Consider the following 20,715-nt stretch of genomic DNA (forward strand, 5'->3'; position numbering starts at 1 on the left):
TCTTTCCCCAATGCTGGATGCATCTCCTTTTAACTGTTTATTGAAGAGCGAGTGACCTTCCTGTAAGAGTGGGGCTCAGTGCTTTACTGAACAGAGGCAGTAGTGCATGGAGCGAGCTCCTCTTTGTGTGTCTGAACACAGGGGAGGAGGAGGAGGAGGAGGATAGGGAAGTGTGTTTTGGTGCAGCCTGGAAAGTTCACATAAGCTCTATCATCCTGTACAGGGTATGTATGTACAAGCCATTACATCACTATCCTGAACTTCTGCACTAACAATCTCGGCCCTAACCATTCTTCCATGCATTTGCTTTGTGTTATTTTAACGGGATAGGTTTAATGAGCAACTTTTCTGCCTAAATGCCAGCTTACAATATGTGTTTATATCTCTTTTTATATCCATTTAGAAAGAGAAGTTTATTGCTTGTAGTAATGCAGTCATACACCATAGATGTAGTGTTAAATGAACATGCTGTCAGTAACTACTTTCTCCATTTCATGTATATCACAAACTTGTTTTATACTTTGTATCTACTGCTAATGCTCTTTTAGCCTGTAGTTTACAACTCCTAGCCATGACTTCATACGTCTTCACTTAGTGTTTAAAATAAAGATAATTATTCGGTACGATGCGTATAGGTGCCAGTAGGTTTTGGTTCCTTTGCCACTGCAGGATGCCATACGATGATGAATCTCTGTTTAATGTGCTTCCAGCAGTCAGCACAATGTCATTGACTATTGGCACTAATTCCATTAAACAGAAGTCATATGAGCTGTCTGTCCACTACGTTGGATCTCATCTGTGGGTATGCGTAGAGTAGTGTTTACTATCAACCTAAACTTTGCCTGCTGAATGTCCCACATAGAGCAAACAAAAATGACCTGAGTGCATCTTCCTAAAGCGTAAATTGAATCATGGGTGGCACACATATCCTTTGCTTTGGTGCTGCTAGAAGAAAGTGAAAAGAACATAGCATGCTCTTTGTGTCACTTTCTACTAGGCATCCTTAGAAGTTAGATGCCAATGCCATTACAGAACCCCAATTATGTTTTACACACACCAGCCATCCTAACTCAAATATGAGTTGATTCCCATTGCATTAAAATGACCCTCTGGTGCCAAAATGGACCATTAACACTTATGCCCACCTCCCCAATCTGTGGTACTCTCTTTTTCTCACTGGGGAGATTTTCCCTTCACAATCTGTCGAGGTAACGCAACAGGAAGCAAAGGGAGATTTCCCCCAAAGTAAGGTTAAATCTCATCATAGACAGTTGTGACCAAAACAGATGTTCCCATTAGAAGTTTAATGTAAAGTAAGAACAAGCCGCGCAAATAACGTGAAAGTTTAAACATCAAATCAACTAGCATACAAAATTATGACGTTGTGCCATTGTTAAATTGAAATCACTTAAAGCGAATGGGTTGCCCCATTCGTGATATATTTCAATGAGTCCCGGTGAAAAAATAAAAACAGATAAGAAAAAACTGAAAAAAATCAATGTCTTATTTTCAAGAAAAGGACGCATCAGATGGTAGTTTGGTGACTGGAAATATACCGCTCTCCTTCAAATAAATGGTGACATCAAACCAAAGGGAACCACAGAACAGTGAAAAGATAGAAAGGAAATCCTCCACCTTCCAAACAAACGGCCTCTTACCGAAAGGGAAGATCCCAACCAGAGATCTTCTGTTGGCGTGTGGCTTTCTACCCAGCCTAGGGGTCTATGTAGCAGGATATCCGGTGTCCAATAAATATCCCACCGCTCACAGATGATCAGTAATGATTATAGCCAAGGTGAGGAAGGAAAAAGGCTGACAAAGCGTAATCCAGTAAAACCATTTAATATAAAAATATTTAAAATCACACTTACAATAAGTAGATAAAAATTTGCATGTGAAAATATGGCCGGCTACATATTTTCACATGCAAATTTTTATCTACTTATTGTAAGTGTGATTTTAAATATTTTTATATTAAATGGTTTTACTGGATTGCGCTATGTCAGCCTTTTTTCCTTCCTCATCTTGGCCATAATTATTACTGATCATCTGTGAGCGGTGGGAGACTTATCGGATACCGGATATCCTGCTACATAGACCCCTAGGCTGGGTAGAAAGCCACACGCCAACAGAAGATCTCTGGTTGGGATCTTCCCTTTCGGTAAGAGGCAGTTTGTTTGGAAGGTGGAGGATTTCCTTTCTATCTTTTAACTGTTCTATGGTTCCCTTTGGTTTGATGTCACCATTTATTTGAAGGAGAGCGGTATATTTCCAGTCACCAAACTATCATCTGATGCGTCCTTTTCTTGAAAATAAAACATTGATTTTTTCATTTTTTTTATCTGTTTTTATTTTTTCACTGGGACTCATTGAAATATATCACGAATGGGGCAACCCATTCGCTTTAAGTGATTTCAATTTAACAATGGCACAACGTCATAATTTTGTATGCTAGTTGATTTGATGTTTAAACTATCACGTTATTTGCGCGGCTTGTTCTTACTTTACATTGGTCTTATTTGTGTGTGTCTCACATTTTAAGCTGCATGCATATTTGTTTTCTGTTCATTTACTTGACAGCGCAATATTACCACATTTTTCACTTTCCATTAGAAGTTTGCCCTCACTTCTTGCTCTGATAACTGTCATGTTGGATTTTCCAAAATTTGTTTTTTTGTTTTGTTTTTTGACAGTGGCCACCAGGACAAATAGGAAGGGCAATGCAAAACTAAAAAAGAAAAAAAAAGATTGTTAAAAGCTTGAGACGAAACCGGTCACCTAGTTACTAGACCTGGAAGTAGACTCTAAGTTGTCTCACTTAGCTTCTCACAGCGGGTCATTGCTATTGAATTCACCTGGACTAGGACACAATAGTACAGTAGAACCTTGGATTGTGAGCATAATTTGTTCCAGAAACATCCTTGTAATCCAAAGCACGTGTATATCAAAGCAAATTTCCCCATAAGAAATAATGGAAACTCAAATGATTTGTTACACAAACATTTATTAATAGGTTCTTCAGTTTATAGTTCATATAAAAAGACTATAGCAATGTGACCAAGTTGTGTAACCATAAAATGTCCATTCACAAATGGAAGCCTTCACACAGGGATTAGAAGCAAAATCCAGCAGGAGCTACAGAGTATAAAAGAGAAGAGAGGCGCCTCTAAGTGTAGCAATATGTTGCTAAATGTTGTACCTTCATTAAATGTAACCATATTGCTACACTTAGAGGCGCCTCTCTTCTCTTTTATACTCACTTGTGACATGATGCTACTCTTATATCAAGACATTGCTTCTATATCAAGGCAACATTTATTAAAACATGTTGCTTGTCTTGCAAAACACTTTCAAACCAAGTTACTCTCAAACCAAGGTTTTACTATACCTAGATCACAGCCTGTCCTTTTTCCATGGCAGACTGTCAGAACAACATCAAGTGACCAGTTAATGTAGCAATTTTCAAGATCATCTGGTTGCTGAACACCAGATTGCTGTTTCCCTGGGCAACACTGATAGGCATGTTCTAACTAGATTTTTTATGCCCTTCATTTTATCTCTAAGGCCCCTTTCACATGAAGGATCCAATCAGGTCCACCTGTCAGTTTTTCAGGCAGACCTGATTGGGCAGTAATCCCTATGAACCAGTGGGTGTAAATGGACTTATGTCCGTTTACACTCGTCTACCTCTGACCTGAACTTGCCCCCTAAAAAGGAAGGGGATCTGTCCTCCTCCATCTAGGCCAGTGGTTCTCAACCTTTTAGTGCCGTGACCCCTTGATAAAATATCCCAAGTTGTGGGGACCCCTAACAGTAAAAAGAAAATCGTAGCGTGGGTTATCAGCACCCAAGGCAATACAAGTATTTGCGCTCCCTGAGTCCCTTTCACTCGTACAGTATTAAAACCTCATATGGTACATTTTAGGATGTATGAGGCCCTGTACACACAACCGAGTTTCTCGGCAGAATTCAGCCAGAAACTCGATCGGAGCTGGATTCTGACGAGAAACTCGGTCGTCTGTACACTTTTCACCGAGGAAGCCGAAGAGGAACTCGTCGGGCCAAATAGAGAACATGTTCTCTATTTCCTCGTTGTTCAATGAGGAAAGTTGGCCCGCCGAGATCCTCGGCGGCTTCAACACAGAACTCGACGAGGAACTCGATGTGTTTGTCACGTTGAGTTCCTTGGACGTGTGTACGGGGCCTCACTCTTTCTCTTTGTTCTCCTTTCTTTCCCTTTTATCTCTCTCTATCCTATTTCTTTTTCTTTTTTTTCCCCATCTCTCTCTCTAGCCATCTTTCTTGTTTTTTTTTCTTATTTGTTCTCTCCCTTTTTCTTTCTTCCTTTCTTTTTATTCCTTCTGTTACTCCTGCAGTACTGGAGGGGAGTTGGGATGAGTGGCAGTGCTGGTAGGGGCAATGGGATGAGTGGCAGTGCTTCGAATTCCTCACCAGTCAGCTGACCTCTAGTCTATGCCACCCAGAACTGAATGGGTGGCTGCAAAGAGACTGAGTGGTCAGCCAAGGACTCCAGGAACAGCCTAACTGGGTGGGCAGTCGCAAAAAGGCTGGGAGAGTGGTGCAGGCTTTAGGAACAGCCCAGGATTTGGTGACCCCTGGCAAATCATCATTTGACCCCCGAGGGGGTCCTGACCCCCAGGTTGAGAACCACTGATCTAGGCAGATTGGATTGAAGGGCAGTTGGTTGTAAACGGAAAGCCGAATTAATTTGCACTGCTCATAGATCAGAGGAGGCTCTGGACACGGACCTGTCATCTGCCTGCTCTGTGTACGTTTGTACATGTATTTTTCAGGCTCGAGTATTTTTTTTTAGCCAATGGAAAGCTAGTTACTAAGATAACAAGAGGCACAAAAAGCGTGTGCTAAGTGCATTTTTTTTTTATGTGCTACCATTGAAGTCTGTTGGGACCAAGAAGGCATAACCCTGTTCCAAAGAAGTTTACGTACTTTTTCAAGCTTTGGACGACATGCTTCAAGGGACACAGTGCTCAGGTGTGAACAGGAACCACAGGATAAAATGGGAATCCTCATGCTGAGCATTGAAACACTTCTAGAAAAGTGCTTCAAATTGCTTAGGTTTGAACTGAGCCTATCTGTCCGATGTGTCAACTGTCAGATCCCAGCTTTCAGGTCAGATTCTGACTGATGGTTGTAATTTTCTGATACAACAATGTACCTACAGAATATGTTTATAAAGTATAGTGTGGGATATTTGCTCTGCATTACAAATAGATGCACAAAGAAATCAGTTGTTTGCCAGCAAAAAAAAAAAAAAATGGTGCACTACAGCAATGCTAGGATAAAATCTGGCGACCTGAGCAGACCGTGTTCACTACATACTTTTTAAGGCTTTCTTTTATCTACCTTGAAGTTTGGGCCTAGTAGGCATTGTACTTAAGGACGTCAAAGACCTGTCCACATAATAGAAACTCCTTAAGGTGCATAAGAGCACCAGCCACTGGGGTAGCAAGGAATAAGGTATTTATTATGGCCTATTCCAACCCCCTGGACAATATTGAGCACCTAACCCTTGCAGTGCAGGGGGCCTCTTTGCAAAGTGACATTTTACAGATTTCCAGAGTTCAGCTTTAAGTTTGTTTTCATTACTGTCAATCACATTCACATACATCGTAATAAAACTGTCAAAGCCTAGCGTTCCTATTCATATTCTCTCATGCCCAGTAATCATAGTACGAGTATGTTTAGCCTGCCTAGCAATGCATGAACCATTTCTAGTAACAGCATTTCTTTCATAGGACTAAAATATAGAATGTGGCACATAGAGGGAACTGCTAGCTGTATATGTACACTTAGTCCTGGAGAGTTAAAAAGCCAATTTAATACAGGAACCTCAGATGTCTTGGTTCACTGATGACTAGGCTGAAGCATCATCGTACACCAAAATGTCTGTCGGTATTGGTGTGTGAAGCAGTGCATTGCAGGATCCCTAATATGTTTTCCCTTGTCTCTTTCGTCCACCAGTCTGGCTCTTTTCTCAGTTTAGAGCATCATGGATAACAACAGCCTTCCCATAATGTATGATTTCAGAATGGGTGGCAGCGGAAGTATAGTGACCCCTGGAAAAAAGCCAGCAGGTGAGACCTCAAACTCCAACAAGAAATGCAAGCGGTATTTTAATGAGCACTGGAAGGAAGAGTTTACCTGGCTGGAGTTTGACTACGAGCGCAAGCTGATGTTTTGTGTAGAGTGCCGTCAGGCACTTGTGAAGAACAAGCATGGCAAGGCCGAGAACGCCTTTACTGTGGGTACAGACAATTTTCAGCGACATGCACTTTTACGCCACGTGACCTCCGGTGCCCACAAGCAGGCACTTGCTGTAAATAGGGAGCAAATGGCCATGGAATTACAGTTTCACCAAGAGATGAAGTCTGTTATCAAAGCTGAGATGGATCCATCCAAGATAGCGATCATGACCACTGTCTTTTGTATGGCCAAAGAGAGCATCTCCAGCAAGAAGTTGTCCTCTCTGCTGGAGCTGCAGAAATTCAATCTATGTGAAGCATTGTTGTCTTCTGAGCAAAATGAGTATTACCACTCAAGCAGTGTGAGAGAAATGCAGGTGTGTACAACTCAGACAGACAAGATAAGCATGGAACTATAAAAGTGATATGTCAAGTGGATGCATTTAATCCTAAATGAGTTCACCAGTATAAATTCTTCTGATAGCTTCTGGATTCTGCCTTCCAAAGGCACTAGCAGTCACAATTTCAGATTTGACCTGCAGTCATCTGCAAGTAAAATCTGGAACAGTGAGATGGCCATTTAGATTTGTTGACGTGGGTGACGCCACTTTAGCTTTAAAAGTGTATCTAAACCAAAACTTTAATTAGGTTTAAAAAAAGTAAGGAATGGTTAGAATGCAATGTTTTGTTTTTTGTTTTTTATGCTGTGCTCCCTTAGAGAAGCGCTCTCCAAGCTATGGCTCACAGGCCAAATGTGTCCCATTACAAGAAATTAGCCAGCCCTCTAATGTAGGAGGGAACTCTGATGGGGACCCTGTGATGTAAGAAGGAACCCTGATGTTAGGGGTGCTCCGATGGGAACTCTGATGTAAGTAGGTAGTCTCGGGGGCTCACATCACTTACGTGTAATGAAGTATGTCCCACATTATGCAGGCAGTTGGATCCTGGAGAAATCTTCACTGTAGTGAGGCATGTCATCTTCCTGTGTCTGAACTTGCAGTGCTGCAATAGTTAACAGCTCTGGGTGTTGAGGTAGAACAGCAGTACAGCTCTCGGTGTTAAAGGGACACTAAAGGCAAAAAAATACTTACCTCCGCTGTGCAGTTTGTTTTGCACGATCCGTGTCTTCTGGGGTCCCTCGGCGGCTGTCTCTGGTCCTCCTCGCAAAAGCTTTCCACGTTCATGCGAGCTCCTTCGCATGGTGGAAAGCTTTTTCTTCGCTGCTGGTTACTCGCTAACCCACCCCCCGAAATAGTGCTCTTCTGTGGCTGTCTTCATCCTTTGTGTTGTCGCCCGCTGTGTGGCATCTCTTATATAGCCATGGGGTGTGGCCATCCGATGACATCCTCTTAAAGTATGCTTGTTATATACACAGTGGAACCTAAGGAGTTTATCCTGCGTATTGTGTAAAAAGGCTGTTTGATCCTGTCTTCTTTGATCCTCCCCTTCTTTTACTGTCCCAAATCCATCTGCTGATAGAACAGAGCCCTAGGAGGTACTCTGCAGATGCTCAGTTTGGTGTTTATTGCTACAGAGTTAAAAACATTTTTTGGAAGGGCGCGTGTGATCAGCACAGGGTCGATCAGTCCTGTCCAGACAGAGGGTCCTCATAGGACAGTCAGAGGAGGATGAAAACTCCTCCTACAAGCTTTAACCAGTGCTCGGTCAGTCACTGATAGAAGTCACAAGACTGCAATATACTGCTGATGAGAAAAGGTATTTAGCAGTTTATATTTACTAAAATAATTGCATTTCCATGTTCTGTGTACTGTGGGAGACCAGATATAATGAATGCAGGGTCCTGGGTTTAGTAACACTTTAATTGAACAATCTGAAGTTAGACGCTGATCGGCTACCATTCACAGCTGCATGGCGCATAGTGACTATTAGGCCTCGTACACACGACCGTTTTCCTCAACAGAATCCATCAAGAAACTTGGTGGCAGAGCTTTTTTGCCGAGGGAAAACGGTCGTCTGTATGTTTTTCGTAGTGGAACTCGATGAGAAATAAAGAGAACAAGTTCTCTTTTTCCTCGTCGGGAGTCTCAATTTCCTTGTCGTGTTTCTCGTCAGGCTGGTTTACGACGAGAAACACGTTCGTGTGTATGCTTAGAAACCAGCGCATGCTCAGAATAAAGTATGACACGGGAGCGCACCTTCGGTAAAAGTATCGTTCGTAATGGAGATAGCACATTCGTCACGCTGTAACAGACTGAAAAGCGCGAATCTCTTACCAAACTTTTACTTAACACGCAGTAACATGAGATTAGCAAAAGCAGCCCCAAGGGTTGTGCCAGTGGTATCGAACTTCCCCTTTATAGTGCCGTCGTACGTGTTGTACGTCACCGCGTTTGAGAACAACGAGATTTTGTCTTGAAAGTGTGTACGCAAAGAAAGCTTGTCAGGATTCTCGACAAGCCTGACAAGGAACTCGTCGAGGAAAACGATGTTTAATTTACGACAAATTCCTCGGTCGTGTGTACGAGCCCTAATCTTTCCCTGCTCTTTTCAAGTCTAAAAATTACATTTGTGTTTTTTCTGGCTAATCCCTTAAAATAAAACTTGTATGAGGAATATAGAGGCTGTCATTGATGCTTTCCCCTTCTAACAATACTAAGGCTCCATACACACAGAAGCTAAAAAAAGCTATAAAAACGCCAGTAGCTTTGCAGGGAGCCTTTCAACGTTTTTTTGCGTTTTTGCAATAGCGTTTATTAGTGTTTTTCAGTGTAGCGTTTTTTCTTTTTTTCAATGTATAAAAAAACGCTAAAAAACACTGGCGTTTTTTGAGCCCTTATTAGCATTTTTCCCGCAAAAAAAATGCACTTTGAACGCAAATTTCGGGCAATCAGAAAAAAGCCAATAAACTCCAAAGCTCATTAATGCTAAAAAAACGCCCATGTGTTCAGAGAAAAATAAACGAATCCGCGCAGTGGAAAAAATTTAAATGAAAATGAAAAAAGTGCCAATATAAAATATGTGTGGGTTTGACGCCCCCCTACAGGTAGCTGCCTCTACGTAATTTATTCCACCTGGATGGAATAATAGATTGAATAGGATATGACTGTAGGAGTGGCGCTACCTTAGGAGTGCCTGAATAGTGAATGGTAAAATGTGCATTCAAAAATTATGCTTTTTAGTGTCTAAAAACAGTGTGCCACCCTGCAATTTGTGCAATGAATGGATGATGAAAGGATGTGCATAAAATGTGAAATAAATAAATTAAATAAGATATAAATAAGAATGTAGTACAATGTGCTCAAGTATTAATACATGTGGTGAATGTCCATAATCAATAGGTGAATTGCTGTGCTCTCTGTGTCACAATTCAAAAGTACCTATGCCAAGTGAACTTCTGTTCCAATGTTCCACTCTGTGACCACCTCAAACAGTGCTCTTATGTGGCCTGCACTCACCGGATACTTCACCCCCTCCTGAGGTTTAAAGTGTTCACAGTGTGTCCCACTGTGCAGCACTCTGGCAGTTATCCGTCCTATTATAATCCTGGAGGTGCTTCCAATGATTACCCCATATGCAGGAGAGAAAAGGTCCCAATATAGTGTGATCCCGTATGTACAAACTGTTTTTATTAAGTAAAATAGGGTACTCACATTTAGGCAGTAAAAACAAGCATTTAATGCAAAAAGGAAGTGTTGTGATGTTCTGTCAGAACGCTCGACCGGTTTCGTCGACCTGACGTCCTCTGGAGCTGAACATAGAGTTCAGTTTATGGACTTTTAAAAAAAATGACAAAACGCCAATAAACTGCAGTTTACCAGCTTCTGTGTGCATAAGCCTAATGCCGCGTACACACGATCATTTTTCGGGTTGTAAAAAATTACGTTTTTTTTAATGTCATTAAAAACGATCGTGTGTGAGCTTCAGAGCATTTTTCGGGTTCTGAAAAACGGGCAAAAAAAAAATTGAACATGCTCTATTTTTTCACGACGTTTTTAACGTTGTCGTTTTTCGGGTTGTAAAAAATGGTCGTGTGTACGCGGCATTAAGCTCTATACAGGTTTCTAAAAATCCTTCTTAAAACAAATATTGATCTAATATTTCTATTTTTTCAAAATGTTCTGTCTTTTTTCATTTGTTTAGCAAAAAATAAAAAACCCAGTGGTGATACCACCAAAAGAAAGCTCTATCTGGCTAAAAAAAATGATAACATTTGAATTTGGGTACAGTGTTCCATGACCGTGTAATTGTCGTTCAATGTGCGACAGCGCTGAAAGTTGGCCTGGGCAGGAAGGGGGTGAAAGTGCCGAGTATTGAGGTGGTTTAGGCCTGTTTCACATGGGCTTCAGCTTGTATAAGAGCAGTGTGAACAGTAAGCTTTGATAGAGCATTTTCATTGTTACCGACCGGCTAACGCCGATATACGTCGGCAGAATGGCACGGGCAGGCAAAGTAACGTACCTGTACGTTGCTTTGAATCTGCCGCCTAGCGGGCACGCACGCTGCAAAGCTGCAGAACGGGGATATACCTATGTAAACAAGGCATTTCTCTGTTCTGCCTTGTGTCACTGGTAGCCCAGCCCCCCCACAGTTAGAACCACTCCCTAGGACACACTTAACCCCTTTCATCGCCCCTGTGTGTTTAACATCTTTTCTGCCAGTGTCATTTACACAGTAATCAGTGCATTTTTATAGGGTTGTCCCGATACCACTTTTTTAGGACCGAGTACAAGTACCGATACTTTTTTTCATGTACTCGCCGATACCGATTACCGATATTTTTTTTAAATCTCATGTGTCAGTATTTTTATTTATTTTTTTTACTTTTTACAATTTTTTTTTTACAATGCTTTATTTTTGTTAAGGGGGTGGGGGGAAATGTACAATGTCAGTGTGTTTTTTATTTAAATTTTTATTTTTTACAATTCATTTTTTATTGCAATTCCTTTTTTTTTTTTTTTTTAGCAGCACTGTTGGGGGGGGGGTCTTTGGTGAGATATCAGGGGTCTTAACAGACCTCTGACATCTCCCCTCTGAGACAGGGAAAGGGACTAGGGACACAAATTCCCCTGTCCCTTTCTCTATAAACTCAGCTGCACTGAAAATGAAAGAAGAGAAGCCAGCGACTTCTCTTCATACATAAACTGAAACATCGTAATCACAGGAGGTTACAATGTTTCAGTTATGTGAATGTACAGAGTCAGCGATCACTGACTCTGTACATTCGGAAAAGGTAGGAGCCGGGTTTACCGGCTCCTACCGCCACTCCCCATCCTGACAGATCAGCAGCACGGCGGGGGGCATCACGGCGGCAGCAAGGAGCGGGGCATGACGGCGGCAGCACTGAGGGGGTCATGACGGCGGAAGCAAGGAGGTGGGCATGACCGCGAGTAGTTTTAAATTACTTTTTTTTCCTTTTAGAAATTACATTTTGTGCAGGGACAGTTCTAAGCACGGGAAACATGCACTACTTTACAGGCATACCATTGTTTTCCCAATCAGATGTCATATAATTTAATCATTGTATGCTTATCATAACTAAATTCTTATTAGCTGCTTTAGGGCATTTCTCTCCATATACCATTCAGTGGGCATATTTTCTTATGTTACAGATGATTTTTATTCATTCATCAGTTTAGCAAAGTATATGGTAACAACAGTAAAACAGCAAGTAAAAAATATTACATAGGGAGATAGAAAGAAGGGGTAATAGTAACCAATTTGTGAACAGGCGAAATGAGGACCAAACATCCCATTTGTTATGAAACTGGTTTAAAGAATCTTATCTTGTATAGTTTAAAAAAACTCTTTCCAAAAGAATCAAGGTATCCCTTATGGTCAAGACTTGACCAAAATTTACTTTTAGCCAGTTTTATATCCATTTACAGACTGATTTTCCCAAGCCTGTAGACTTTCATTTACAGATTAGTTGTGTCTGGGGAACTGTGTCTAGCGCCGTAGAAAAAAATCCGAATATACCACGTTCACAGCCATTCCTTTGTCCAAGGTTTGCTCACCTTCTCATAAAAGGAAATCAGATTTGTTTGACAACTTCGGTCTTTTGTAAATCCATTTTCTCGACTATAGAAGTTAAACTAACCGTTCTGTAGGTACTAGGTTTAAAATATATAGGCACCACATTTGCCTTAAACCAATCCAGTGGTTCGTGCCAGCCCCAGGCAGATGGATCACACAGCACTAACCTTTCACTTTTATAAATGATCAGGCAGTGCTGTGGGACTGTGTCATATACATCCAATGTCCCAACAGCATTGGTTGTTCACTCATAAAAACGATAGGCCTGCGGTCCTGCATGATCAATCTGCAGAGGCTGTGGTTTTACAGGATAGATACACAGCAATGAATGTTCTTTCACTATTATGGACCAATTCTGTTTAAACTGCTTAACAATGATATAGGGGTTGGAATCAAGAGCTCAATTTTAGTTTGCTGATGATACCAAATTTTGCAGGGAAATAACTTTGGCACAGCATTGTAGGAAGACCTTGGAAAAATGGGGCTTGGACAGTTACATGGCGGTTGAGGTTTAATCTTGAGAAATGAAAAGTTGTGTACTATGGTGCCAAAAATACACATGCAAATTACACATATCCACGTATCCGCAATTTGACAACAATTCACACCTTTATGAAAACAGTTTGCTGCGCTTAGTTTTAGCTAGGTTAATATAAACACATATATATCTAATACAGTCCCAGTAGGTGATGATATAACGTGCTTGTGCTCTAGTGACTTATCTATGTGCAGATGTGCTCAGACTGGGTGCCCCACATGGATGTGCACTCACCTCTAGATGTTGACCACCTATCCCTAGTATGGTCTCTCAAGTGTGTAGGGATACCCCTGTAGAAGTCTGTTGACTGACATCTCATGCAGAAAAAAAACTCATATAGATGGATGGAAATGACAAAAGAAGATCCTCATTGCGCAATGTCATTACAAATTACTTTATTTGGTAAAAAACAATAACAGTTTTCAATTTTCAACAGACTTCTACAGGGGTATTCCCACACACTTGAGAGACCATACTAGAGCTAGGTGGTTAACATCTAAGGGTGAGTGGACATCCATGTGGGGCACCCAGTCTGAGCACATCTGCATACAAATACGTCATTAGAGCACAAGCACCTTATACCATTACCTACTGGGACTGTATTAGATATATATGCGTGTATATTAACCTAATTAACACAAAGCGCAGCAAACTGTTTTCATATTGTCTATTGCTTTCTGGTGATTTTTTTTTTTACTGCAGCTGGTGTATTGTTGAATATTTTTGGTTATCCATAGGCGCTAAGGTTTCATTTTTTCAGTTCACACCTTTAGCCATGTGACTAGAAGGATTAACACCTAGGCAGACTTCCTGACACCAAGGATAACATTATGTCATTAGAACATGGTGGTTCCAAAACATCTGCCTTGACACATTCCAAAATCATAGTCAAATTGAAGATTTGGGATTTTCGTTCACTTTCGGTGAACATGGCAAATAGAGATAGTCAATCTGCCTAATAGAGGCACAGAAAGCAATACAAACCTAACATGTTTTCTAATCACTCTCCACTCGATCCTAAAATAAAAAAAGTGTTCTTTAAATTGATGGTGCTTATTTACTAAAGTGAAATTTAAATAATAAATTGAAGCTGTGTTTACATTGAGTACCCTATCAAGTGCTAGAGACTCCCTATAAGACTTTTTATAATAGGATGCAAGCAGACAAGTTAATATTGCAGAAGACATATGCAGTGTCTCTTATGCGATTAAAAAACACTTACCTGCCTGCTTGCAGTGTCCTATGCTCATGCGCAGCTCATTGTACAGTGCTGGTCTCATTTCTGTGTGTCGGGCTGACTGACTATACATCCTGAGCCAGCCAATCGAGGGTGCCGAAGACCAGCACCCAGGGAGAAGTTGCCAGCGCCACTTCGCTCTGCACTTCGGTGACCTGTTTTCTGCCAACAGTCGGCCTAACTTGCTGTCGGCTGACGTCACTGAGCCGGTCCTGGCTCTGGATCGATCCCGACTTTAAAGTCAGGATCCGCCCAGATTCCTAAGCATCAGCTGGCTCAGCCTCTTAGCAAGTTGCTGAGAGCCTGAGCCAGCCATTCCCACCCCCTTTACAGCCACAGTGACAACCCCAATGCTGTAAAAAGCAGAAAGATTTGGTCTCTGGCATGCAGTTTGTCTTATACCTCCTAATGTTTCATTTTCTTAAGATACAATTCCGAGATAGTTCTGGCACATTTACATTATTTAAAACTACAGATGAACAAATCATTTTGAACGTCAAGTGAATTTTATAATGGAAATTTTTGAATACTTCTATATATATGCATAAAAGTTTATCTTGTCTCCACCAAAACATGCAATTCATGAACTCTGATTTTCGGGATTTTCTAACAGCGTTATTCTCCACAGATGAGGCAAATGTACTAGGTGAATCATAAATTGATGAACTGATCAGGTGGATCACCTAATTTGAATGTTATTATCTGAATCTAATGTGAAACAGAAATTGCCCTGTAAAGGCTATGTTCATCTTTTGAAAAAAAAACATAATAATAAATGCACATATTTTTGCAAAAAATTAGCATTTATTATTTAGTCTTTTAAGAGCCTACAAAGCATTGCACCCGCGATCAGTAAATCACAGGTGCAATGCCAGGCTCCTGCAGACACTCTAGAGCTCTCTGCCTGTACCTCGGTATGGGCAGATAGTTCCTAAGCTTTAAGTAATGTGAATGCTGATCAGCGTGCTGATCAGCTGATCAGCGTGCTCGCAGTTCATTGATACTGCAAGTCCATCTGCCACAGCAGAAGATGCGACTCGTAGTTTTGTTATTCACAGATTCCTGTGAATGGATGATACAGCTGCGTGGGGTGAGCCCCACACAGCAGTGCTGATTAGAAATTGTGACTGCGAATGCGAGGAGTAGAACCCCTGTCAGCTGTCACACTGGAAGATCAGGGGGTGAGTGGGGCGTGCTGCCTAGTAACATGTTACATATTACACCCTAAATACAGGTGAAATATGTAACGTGTTACTAAGGGTGAACTTTTGCCTTTAGGTATCCAGTGATTGTTATTTTTTTTCTTTATCGAAGACCTTCTGTTTGTATAGCAGTACTCCACCATTTATAACATTTACGCAAGAGATGCTGTTTGATCGACAGCAGAATAGAATAAATATGAAGGACATATTCAAAGGTCACTGGGTTTTGGTTATTTGCCCTTCATAGGAGAGAGAAAAAAATGTTCTCCGAATGGCCAGAGCTTTTAATTAATCACTGTCCAGCTCCTGGAGCCACCGCGAGCCATGGCATGAATCCTGTTCTTCCAGGCAGGAAGCAGGCATGCGCTTCTTCTCTAGCAAAAGTGCTTCTACCGAAATGAAATGGAATTGTACAGATGCCACAAGGCATTGTCTAAACCCAGTTAGTTCTGGCAGTCAGCTGGAGATTTGCATGCCCAGTAACAGCAAGAAGATGGGTCAAAGATCAAAGCTGATGCTTTGCTTTCTTTGTGACGTTTAATAGGTCAAGTAAAATGCTGATTTGTCAACTGCAAAAAAACACCCTTCTTTATTAATCAAGGGCAAAAGCTATGGTAGATTTGCAAAGGGACCTAAACTATATAATGATACAGATTTAAAAACTGAGTTCTTTCAAGCAAGCTTGCGTGCCACTTTGTAGCCTATATTATTGACAAATAGGTACATCATGTACAGAGCACAACACCAACTCCTTTTACTTCTCTTGCTGATTTTATTTGCAAAGGCAGGAAGGTAAACTGACAATGGTGAAATGACACAGCGATCACAGAGCACGTCTGAGGTCGCGCAGGGGAGCAGGGTTCTGGGAGGGTATCAAAAAGTGCTCTCCCAGAACTTGACTACCACGCTGTAGCTGTGTTTCGGCTATAGCAAGTGGTTAAATAAAAAGGTTTATTGTATAACAAAGCCAGTCATCCAATTAGAACAACGTGACAGCAAAAAAACACAGTAAAAACTCACTAAGAGCCGTTGACGACCCAGGATTGTACAGTGGCATGGTGTCAGTACTGGGATTCGGCCCTGACTAGTTTCGCCCAGACGGACGTTCTCAAGGGGTCTACCCAGTTTTTACATTAAGCCTCATACATACGCACGGTTTTCTCTGCAAGAAAGCTGCTGGCAGAGCTTTCTTGTCAAGTAAACCGTGCGTGTGTACAAGGCTTTGAGATTTCTCGTCAAGAAAACTGCCCAGAGTCTAAACGAGAAAAATAGAGAACCTGTTCTCTTTTTTCTCATTGTGAGATTCTCTGCAGTGTTTTCCTGCTGAGAAACCCGAGCGTGTGTATACTTACCTCTCCATGGAATAGGTAGGGTGTAGCAAGATGGCGGCGACGGCATCGAATGTGATGAGCGCATGCTCGTCATAGTTCATGCCATTCAAAAGAACAACGATTCTTTTGAATGGCCCATGTGTACACTCGGCCGGCAAGAGAATCTTGCCAAGAATCCCGTCAGGAAAAACAATGTTTTTTTCCTGACGAGATTCTGGGCCGTGTGTACAGGGCTTAAGAGTTGATAATATATGTTCCCTTTGTTTTTTCATACAGCTCTCTTAAAAAAAAGTAAGAGCTATAATTATGATATCATAAGTCCATATTACCTGCTTTCTTTTTTTTTTTTTTACACCTGTTCTAACCTAAGAATTATATCTTCAAAATCCTTTAATCCTGCAACCTCTAAAAATACATTTGATCTTGCCTATATTTTCTAATTAGAAAATTCCTTTGGGGTGAAAAAGTTACAGATAATAGATTTTACATTTGTGTGATTTTCCCATGAGAGATAAAAGGATTGATATAACCTTGTGTTTGATCAATTCAGGCAGCCATTGTTAAAGTACTGCACAGTGAAGATCGGAGGAGATTGAAAGAATCACCTTTTATTGGACTAGTTGTTGATGAGACCGTGGATATAACAGAGCATCACTGTCTTGTATTGTTCGCCACCTCCGTTACACCTTGTGATGGACAGCTGTACATCACATTTCTGGGGAGATTTGCGTTATGTTCAGAGGAAACAAACCCAGTTGTTGAAAAAGTAGTTGAGATATTAAGTGACTTTCAAATTCCTCCTAAAAAAGTGGTTTGGTTTAGCTCTGATGGCTCTTCACTGATGACAGACAGGAAGAATGGAGTTGGCGAAAAGCTAAAGACCCTTTGCCCACTAATAACTGAGCTTCATTGCATCTCACATAGAAGATCTTTGCTTCCAACAGAAAGTTTTGTCAGTGCTGATTATGGGAGGAAATATGAAAGTGTCATGGATGCAGTATATAGACTGTATGGCAATAAACCTGGAGAAGCTTCTAGTTTTCAAGAGTTACGTAATGTTATCACTACTTGTGGCATAGACTTAAATTGTCCAGGAACAGTTCACTGGATGGCTATATTGCCAGCTGTTGCAACTATTGACTCTTCATGGCCAACTTTAGTTCTTTTACTTGAAAGTGAATCCACAAAATCTCCCGTAGCCAGTGGATTATGCTTAGAGCTAAAGAAATTCTGGTTTGTGGCTTTTACTAAGGTTCTTCTGGACATTCTTCCTATCTTCCAAAAACTTAACCAGTTTTTCCAAATTGAGGATCTAGATATATCAATGATAAATCCAATAGTGCTGGCCTCACAGTCCACCCTGCAGGCCCAAAAATCCACTAATGGCCAGAACTTTCAAGAGTTCCTTAATGAACTGAATGAGCATCCTGATGATGACAATGAAAGTAGGTTCTACTACAAAGGAGTAGAGCTGGTTGACTGTTCCAAAGTGCAATTGAAATGTTTTGAGCTCATAAAACAAGCCTGTCTTGACAGTGTCTGCAAGAGCCTCCTGGATCGCTTCCCTGTCAATGTTCTTAAGGTGATAAGCTCCCTTTCCATTATTTTTAACCCAAAGTGTTATCCTTCCTCCTTGGATGATATTGGTGCCTATGGCGAGCTAGAGCTTCGACATCTCCTGCAGTATTTTTCAGATGTGCTGGTTCCAGAACGAGCTACAAATGACTTTGCCCTTTTTAAACGTATTGTGTTCAGCCTCAGTCACCTAACATTTCGAGATCTTTGCATAAAGCTAGTCCACAGCAGCTCTGAAATGCATGAGTTGTTTCCTGACTTCACTGTTTTGGCAGCTGTGGCTTTAGTTATGCCGCTTGGATCTACTCTTTTTGAAAAGATGAATCGAGCCAAGGAACTGTGGAAAAAAATTAACCTGGAAGATATAGTTGAAAATGGCTTTAGTGACGTTCTAAAAATTTGCATTGATAATCCTTCTCTAAATGAACTAGACTTTGCTAAAGCAATTGATTTATTTGAAAACACAAGACAATCAGATAATAAGTGACTGTGTAGAAATGGAAGAAGTAGTACCAGAATGAAATATTCGACTAGTAAGCTAAACACAGGTGGTGTGGGAAAAAAGAAATACGCATTCCAAGGTAAAACCTGCTCAAAGTGAACAATGGGCTACAGGCAACCTTCCAAAGCTCACAGTTTTTACCACATTAAAAATGATATTCCTTACATATTGTTTATGGTATCTGGCCTATCTTTGTATCATGTACTTTGTCCTTCTACAACTAGGCTTGCAGCACTACTATATCCAAGAATTTTATTTTTGCTGGTGTTAATCAGGAAAAAGCTTTTTCATTGCAGATCAACTACAAAAATATGTTGGCTTTGTATAATTTGCACTTTGAATTTTTATGTTTACATATGATATGATTTTACCAAAGCATTGTTCAGACGATCTTCCTCCTATAATAATGACTTTATGACTTTGTAAAAGCTCCTGAGTAGTCTTCCTCTGTCAAGTCTTCTGTCTTCCTGTTTTGTATGGCTCTCAGTCTATTGTGCCATTTTCATGTGTTTAATACTTTGGGTCTGTTGATTGCTGTAAAAAACACCATTGATCTGTAAACCACTGGACCAAACTGTTAATAAGAATTCCACTAAAACAGCAAAATAAATAGGCTGAGTGAATGTCAGGTCAAAGAAATTTGGAATGTTGTTTCTACCACAGCAAGCCATGGATGATTGTTTAGCAGTTTAAATGAAAGGTTGATGTACGAGTCCATGCTAAAGATTACAGTACATCGTTGTTCTTTGCATGTTATTAAAGTATAAATTCATCATAGGTTTTTAATATTTGAAAAGAATGGGGAGAAGGTTGAAACTTTGTAGGTTTTACCGTCTGTGTCCCTAATGATGAGCATTTGACTTACTTCCTGTTGTGTTACTCACTCAGACAGGTAGTGACAGGTAGTGAAGAGAATCCCTCCAGAAAAAATTCACAGCAACAAAAGCACTTTTCTTTATTCTCTATTGAGGGGCCCAGCAAGCCAGGAATTCTTAAACAGTCTGGTTATACTACTACCTACAGGAGGTTGGCAAACAAAATACATTAAAGTAAATCTCTGTATAATCTTGCCTCTAATCGTTTTACCTCCATTTTTACTAGTGTCCCAGGGGATTATTCTTTTTCTTTTTTTATCTGTTAATTTTAATTTAAGATTCTCTATACACCATAGATATTTTTTTTCTTTAATAAAGACTTCCAAATCACTGCTTGAGCTAGTCTCTACATCAGGGGTCTCAAACTGGCGGCCCTCCAGATGTTTGGAAACTACAAGTCCCATCATCCCTTTGCCTGTGGGAGTCATACTTGTAACTGTCAGCCTTGCAATGCCTCATGGGACTTGAAGTTTCGCAACAGCTGGAGGGCCACCAGTTTGAGATCCCTGCTCTACATTGTAACTATCTGGATCAGCATGTTATTAGTAACCGCTTTGGAGATCTTACTCAAATGTTTCTGTACTGGAAGATTGCAGGGCTAGCCTGGAATGTAACTTTCAGGCACTGGGCTCTGTATTATGGCACTTTCTATACCTTTGTGTTAGTTTGTGTTTGTGTTAGCGTTTTCTGGAGCTAGAGCCATTGTACAGCATATAGTGTGATCTTGTCTCTAAAGACTTACTTTGTGAATAAGGCCAGCTGAGCTGAAGCATTGGGAGCTACCTCAATGTTGTACAGTTTCACTTTTTTCCAGACATTCCTTCCCCCGCTGCTGTCGGGGCAGTAAAGGTTATAACTGAGGGACCTGTGCACTTGTGTGATTATTTAGGTAGAGTGTTCCGTGAGTGTGCTCTTCACACTTTCCCTGATTGTTCAGCCTAGAGCAGGGGTCTTCAAACTGCGGCCCGAGGGCCAGATGTGGCCCTGTGTTAGCCTTTATCTGGCCCTTGGGGCATTATTCCTTCCACTGACACTGACAAGGAGGCATAATTTCTTCCACTGATACCTTACCAATTATGGGATACTATTCCTCTTACTAATAGGGGCACTACTATTCCTCCTACTGACCACCAATCTTGAGGCCATATTCTTATTGATGCTGGGCTCAGGACATTTTCTGCCCCTCGCTGGCAACAATCCAGCTCTCCTAAAGGCTGACAAATAATAAACCGGCCCT

The 20,715-nt window shown here is 40.9% G+C and overlaps 2 protein-coding genes across 3 annotated transcripts in view; both read left to right on the plus strand.

The window, feature by feature from the left end:
* Positions 1–20,715, plus strand: part of ZNF385C (zinc finger protein 385C) — a 541,366-nt gene that overhangs the window by 425,748 nt on the left and 94,903 nt on the right. The window lies entirely within an intron of this gene.
* On the plus strand, positions 143–19,808 carry C12H17orf113 (chromosome 12 C17orf113 homolog). Its single transcript, XM_040330356.1, has 3 exons — positions 143–224; positions 6,004–6,601; positions 17,077–19,808. The coding sequence occupies exons 2-3, from the start codon at positions 6,032–6,034 to the stop codon at positions 18,586–18,588; spliced, it is 2,082 nt and encodes a 693-aa protein (XP_040186290.1). The 5' UTR covers positions 143–224; positions 6,004–6,031; the 3' UTR covers positions 18,589–19,808.

The sequence above is a fragment of the Rana temporaria genome, chromosome 12 (genome assembly GCF_905171775.1).
Source record: "Rana temporaria chromosome 12, aRanTem1.1, whole genome shotgun sequence".
Taxonomy (NCBI): Eukaryota; Metazoa; Chordata; class Amphibia; order Anura; family Ranidae; genus Rana; species Rana temporaria.

Excerpts from the sequence above, each read along its gene's own strand:
- C12H17orf113 (XM_040330356.1), top strand. The coding sequence starts at position 6,032 with ATGGATAACAACAGCCTTCCCATAATGTATGATTTCAGAATGGGTGGC. Across the intron at positions 6,602-17,076 it reads GCAGTGTGAGAGAAATGCAG|GCAGCCATTGTTAAAGTACT; the intron begins GTGTGTACAACT and ends TGATCAATTCAG.